General features: G+C 36.9%; 2 protein-coding genes across 2 annotated transcripts in view; one reads left to right on the top strand and one right to left on the bottom strand.

The window, feature by feature from the left end:
- LOC111490926 (valine--tRNA ligase, mitochondrial 1) overlaps positions 1–3091 on the top strand; it is a 9876-nt gene extending 6785 nt beyond the window's left edge. Inside the window, exons 15-21 of the mRNA XM_023139584.1 lie at positions 208–610; positions 707–958; positions 1061–1561; positions 1795–1886; positions 2153–2252; positions 2394–2539; positions 2665–3091. Of these exons, the coding sequence (XP_022995352.1) occupies positions 208–610; positions 707–958; positions 1061–1561; positions 1795–1886; positions 2153–2252; positions 2394–2539; positions 2665–2821 (1651 nt within the window). The 3' untranslated portion in view covers positions 2822–3091. The remainder of the gene's footprint in view (positions 1–207; positions 611–706; positions 959–1060; positions 1562–1794; positions 1887–2152; positions 2253–2393; positions 2540–2664) is intronic.
- A 415-nt stretch (positions 3092–3506) lies between these two features.
- Positions 3507–4289, bottom strand: LOC111490925 (dehydration-responsive element-binding protein 1E-like). The gene has a single exon (XM_023139583.1). It carries the CDS (start codon positions 4215–4217, stop codon positions 3621–3623), a length of 597 nt encoding a protein of 198 aa, XP_022995351.1. The 5' UTR covers positions 4218–4289; the 3' UTR covers positions 3507–3620.
- Positions 4290–6017: the final 1728 nt, after the last annotated feature.

Here is a 6017-nt window from a genome sequence, read left to right as displayed (position 1 = left end):
CTTTTTTTTTTTTTTTTTTTTTGGCAGGGATTTTCATTGTTCTTTTTTTTCCTAATGAAAAAACTACCTTCCATTCAGGAGTGAGAATATACAAGCAGAACAATATTCTAGAATGAAGGAATTGTCATTAACCTCTACCTTCATGTCACCCCTATGTTTTTGCTCTTGCATTTGAAACATTATTCTAATTTATATTGTATGCTACAGGTGGCTAGAGAACATTCGTGATTGGTGCATCTCAAGGCAACTTTGGTGGGGTCACAGGATCCCTGCATGGTATGCTACATTAGATGATGATCAACTTAAAGAGTTTGGTGCTTATAATGATCACTGGGTGGTTGCAAGAAATGAGGAAGAGGCTGAGGAGGAGGCAAAATTAATTTATGCAGGAAAGAAGTTTCATTTAACACAAGATCCTGATGTGCTTGATACGTGGTTTTCCTCGGGGCTCTTTCCATTATCTGTGTTAGGTTGGCCTGATAACACTGAAGATCTAAAGGCATTCTACCCGACATCAGCTCTGGAAACTGGTCATGATATTCTCTTTTTCTGGGTTGCTCGCATGGTAATGTTAGGAATCACATTAGGCGGAGATGTACCTTTTCGGACGGTAATGCAGCTTCTTCCTATTTTTCACATAATAGAAAAATTTTCCGTTTGATCATACATCATTTGTGACAAATACACTTTAAATTAATTATTTTAGATATATTTGCACCCCATGATTCGTGATGCACATGGTCGCAAGATGTCCAAGTCCTTGGGAAATGTTATCGATCCAGTTGAGGTAATAAATGGGATATCTCTTGAAGGCCTTCATAAAAGGCTGGAAGAGGGCAATTTGGACCCCAAAGAATTGGCTGTTGCCAAGGAAGGACAGGTTAAGGACTTCCCTAATGGCATTTCTGAATGTGGTGCAGATGCTCTCCGTTTTGCATTGATCTCATACACTGCTCAGGTTTGTCTTTGGTTGAGCATTTGTGTTTGTTTCTAGAAACTGATTGTTTATTACTGATTATTGTTCTCTCTCTCTCCCCCCCTCCCTCCCTCGGTTTGTCAGTCTGATAAAATAAATTTGGATATCCAAAGAGTCGTTGGTTACCGTCAATGGTGCAATAAATTATGGAATGCAATCCGATTTGCTATGAGTAAGCTTGGAAATGATTATGTTCCAAGCAAGAATGTGACACCAGATGCCTTGCCATTTAGCTGTCAGTGGATATTGTCAGTACTAAACAAGGCAATATCCAGAACAGTTTCATCGCTGGAAGCATATGAGTTTTCAGATGCAACTACTGCTGTCTACTATTGGTGGCAATATCAATTATGTGATGTCTTCATTGAAGCAATTAAGCCATACTTTTCCTCCAATGATACAGAATATGCATCTGCAAGGAGTCATGCGCAAGATACATTATGGTTATGCCTTGAAAATGGGTTGCGATTGCTTCACCCATTTATGCCTTATGTTACAGAAGAATTATGGCAACGCCTTCCTTACCCGAAGAGTAGTACGAGGCCAGAATCGATAATGATATGCGACTATCCATCTGTGACAGAGGTTAGTTTTTCTGTTGGTGCATGCATGCATTTATGAGGTTCCGTCATAGTATATAGCTCCAATGTTCATGTGGGTAACATTTAGAATCTTGATATGATTTGCTATGACTTCCTGGAGGTTCTTTCTATTTGGGACTTTTTGTCATCTAAAGGCTGGTCGACTTGGCCAATCGGATGCATAATTTTCAATATGTTATCATTAATTTGCTGATAACAATCCTTCAATTTTTTCAGGAATGGACTAGTGAATCTGTGGAGACTGAGATGGATCTTATAGTATCTGCTGTTAAATCTCTAAGGTCACTGGCAAAAGAAAGCCGTGAAAGGTTTGTTAACTTGAAGTCTACGACGTTGTGCAATTATCTACTTGAGAATCTACATTTTCTTTGGAAAACTAGTATTTGATTCGAAGTATCATGAGACGCCATGCAATTCAAATGCCCGTAAGATCTGGATGAGTAGAGATGATTAAGAGTAGAAAATAATTCTGTATATAGTTGGGGGGCGAGGTTTCATATCTTTGAAACGGAGTTGTTTACTGTAGTATGACTGATTTGATCGACCCTCTTTTAACTGTTCTAATTTAATTCAGGCGACCTGGCTACATGCTCCCTCGCAACGATGTCGTTGCTGAAACCATCAACAAACGCAAGTTGGAAATAGTGACCCTTGCCAATTTATCATCATTAACGGTACAGTGCCATAAATATAAGATTCAAAATCTATCTTGCAATTTCCTTTTGTTGGGGATGCATACTTTTATGTTTACCAAGTCTAATAATCCCCATGCAATGCTCATCTATTCTCCGTCCTGTGGTACGATTTCTGTTTAGGTAATCAATGACAACGATGCTGCTCCTGTCGGATGTGCTGTATCGGTCGTAAACGAAAATCTATCAGTCTACCTCCAATTTCAAGGAGCCATTTCTGCAGAAGCAGAGCTTGAAAAGATCAAGAAAAAGATGGAGGAAGTTAGAAAGTAAGCCATTTGCTTGTTAACAAAAATGTTTTCATGCCCATCATCATTCGTATAAAATAAATCAAACCGATGCACGAAGAACGTCCTTTGTCGTGGCATTCTGATCGATCATCTTCGTCATGCAGGCAACAGGAGAAGCTGAAAAAGATGATGGATGCGAGTGGCTACAAAGAGAAGGTCCGGCCACATATTCACGAGGAGAACGTGAATAAGCTAGCATCTCTCATGCAGGAGCTTCTATCTCTTGAAGAAGCAGGCCAACATATTCAAGCTCACAGATAATCTAATACTCAAAAGTGCTTCACCATCAATGGCGGCCCTATTTCAGCCAATACAATGACTAATAATGTTCATTTCCTCTTCAAAGCTCTATTCTAAACTCAGTCACTGATTGTTTTACTTCCTATTCTTTAGGGGATTGTCACTTTTATACATTCTACTTTCACAGGAAGACGAGTTTTCTTGTCAACCCGAAAATGGCCGACATCTAGATTTTTTGTTATATGGGTCAATTTTCCTTTCGGTTTTTTCAATATATTCATAATTTCTCGATCGAAGATGTATGCAGCATAATTGAGCTATGTTTTGCATCATTTAATTTGTTGAATGTCGCACAACATATCATCTTATGGGTCGAGATGATTTTGTTATCGTGGAGAGAAATTAACAAATTTTGAATCACCTCAATAATTTAAAAGCTTGGGAACATGTATCAATCACGATTTTTTTATAGTCGATGACATACATTACTCAAGTTGAACTAATCAATTTGTTATTATGCCCAAACTGAAACCTCAAACTAATAATTATATTTTGTTTCTATTTTTTGATATCAATTACTTAGATGATAAAACATTTAGAATGTAATTACATTATGCATTTATTTTTTTCAAAAATATATATTTTTATTATAATTATTTTTAAAACTACCGTACTTCCCTAAAAGATAAAAATCAGTACGGAAAGTGGAAGAAAATTTTTTTTTTACCTCTCCTTTTCTTCCTTAGAAATAGGTAATTAAAAAAACCCTATTTTACACGTCAATTTAAAAACCCCAATTATTTAATTAATTATGAGGTCATCAAATTGAGTAACTCCACAACGACATGTCGGCATCAAAATCCATGGAATTCGGCCCATAGTCGTCGTGGTCAGTCGCCACACAATTGGGCGGCGGCAGCAGCATTGCCTCCGCCATGTCCGCCAGAAACCCGGGCATCGCATCGTTATCGAAACAAAACATATCCTCCGCCGGTGCAGTCTCCGGCGGGCGGAAGGCCTCTGCAGCCTCAGCCGCGGCCCTCTGAATATCCTTGGGATCAAGAGAGGCCGGGCGAGGAAGCGCGGAAACAGAGTCGGCAAAATTAAGACAAGCAGAGCGACCGCGGAGGGCGATGGCGGCTACATCATGAGCCCGAGCAGCCATCTCGGCGGTGGGGAATGTACCGAGCCAAATTCTAGTCTTTTTATTGGGCTCTCTAACCTCGCAGACCCACTTGCCGGAATTGCGGCGGCGGACACCACGGTAAACAGGGTGGCGAGTTTCCTTGAATTTCTTTCTTCCGGCCCTCTTCTTGGGGTGTCGGGATGCCAGGAGAAGCTCCTCGTCGGAGAAATTTGATCGGCGGGAAGTGAAGAATTCGGAATTAGAAGAAGAAGAAGCATCGGGAAAATCCATTATTAAAAAAAAAACAAAACAAAAATTGGGAATTTTGAGTTCGGAATTGCGTTTTTGTTTTAAGATTTTATATAATTTCAGTTATAGTTAGTGGGTCAGAGTGAGAGATCACAGATTTATAAGAACAACAAAAGATTTGATTTTGATTTTGAACACGGAGTTTAAGACAGGCTGGAAAATGCTGAGACAGTTTTTTTTTTCTTTTTTTCTTTTTAATAATTATTATTAAAATAAAATAAATAAAATAAAGTCTTGACCGGGTCGGGCAGGGAATGAACCATGAATCTGTGAGCTGTCAGTGGAGGGTTCCCTTTTGGTCCAAGTTTTGATGTTGACGTGGCTATACACACTCATTTTCCTGCTCCTTCGCTGCGCCTACCCTTTTTCTTTTAAAAAATAATCAATATTTTTTTATTTTCAAATCTCTTAAAATTACTTCTTTTAAATGAATTTAGTAAAGTATAATTGAGTAATAAATATCTTTAAGAATATATATTTAAACTTAAAAATTCTTTAAAATACATTTATCAATAGGATTGAGATGGAACTACTCTTAACTTATTTTGTTTAAAAAAAAATTAATATTGGTATATGGATTATTGTGACGTAAGCACGTGTTGCTAGATGAATGAGATTCTAAGGACAGTGTTGGGTGATATGGGTGTGTCGATACTATGCACCCTTTTCATAGGTCGCAGGTTACATCATTGGGTCAGACGTTAGTGTGGTTTGTACAAATGACTTGGTTAAACATTGAAGTATTCGTGTTTAGATAGTATTTGTATGAATGGATATTAGGAAGGTCCCAATCATGGGTTAATTTGAGATAAGAGTTGGAATTCGTTGGTAAGTTGCAATTGAAGGTTTTAGGGTCGTTTTAAAGAAATTACCGTTAAATTTTGGATTGATATAAACGCACGTGGTTATGTTATTCGAAAATCAAGACGATGAAATAAAAAAAAAAAAAAAAAGTACACATACAAGCAATGAGTTTGATCGAGTAAAGTTTTATTGAAGCTATAAAGGACGAAAAAGGTCTGATTTTAGGTCAAATAAAGCTATAAAGGACGAAAAGTATATATTATGAGACGAATACTTAGTAAAACACTCAAAATTCAAACAAAACAAGAAAGAAGAAGAATAGTTATAAAACGACAAGAACAAGTTGTGTTTTTTTTTTAGATACCAAAAAGAAAAATAAAAAAATAAAAAATAAAAAAATAAAAAATGAAAAATGAACAATGGAAGGATCCAAGAAGCAGAAGGTACGAGAAGACACGGTGGAGTGGTGACGTGGACAGCAACATGAATTTAATACCTTTTAGATGTGACGTCACACAGTTGTTTCTTTTGCCAACACGCTTACAGTTTGTTGCTACCCACATTTTTCCGCGGAAACGCGTGGACCACGTGCTCTTTTTTTCCACCTCATCACCCCCCCCCCCTAAATTTAAGCTAATTCTCTTCTTATTTTTTTTAAATAAAATTAAAATTAATTCTTTCCTAAGTAAAGTTGTTTACCTGTCAAATAATATTTTAAATTACATGCGACACCCGAACCTAATACACGACACACAAAAACCGAGAATAAACGAGCTTCTTTAAATTCATCAAACTTTACCATTATTATTATTATTATTTTAAATCAGATTATTTAAATATATAATCGATAAAAACTTCGTACTACTTGAATTTATGGTTATTAGTGCGATTTATTGACGAACCTATAAATTTGATCACGAGAAAATATTAATGTATTTGTATTGTTATTCGAGCTAAAATGGAAAACATGTTTTTTTT

The sequence above is a fragment of the Cucurbita maxima genome, unplaced genomic scaffold (genome assembly GCF_002738345.1).
Source record: "Cucurbita maxima cultivar Rimu unplaced genomic scaffold, Cmax_1.0 Cma_Scf00016, whole genome shotgun sequence".
Classification (NCBI taxonomy): Eukaryota; Viridiplantae; Streptophyta; class Magnoliopsida; order Cucurbitales; family Cucurbitaceae; genus Cucurbita; species Cucurbita maxima.
Note: the sequence above shows the minus strand (reverse complement) of the source record. Positions and strands in the feature narration are given on the sequence as shown.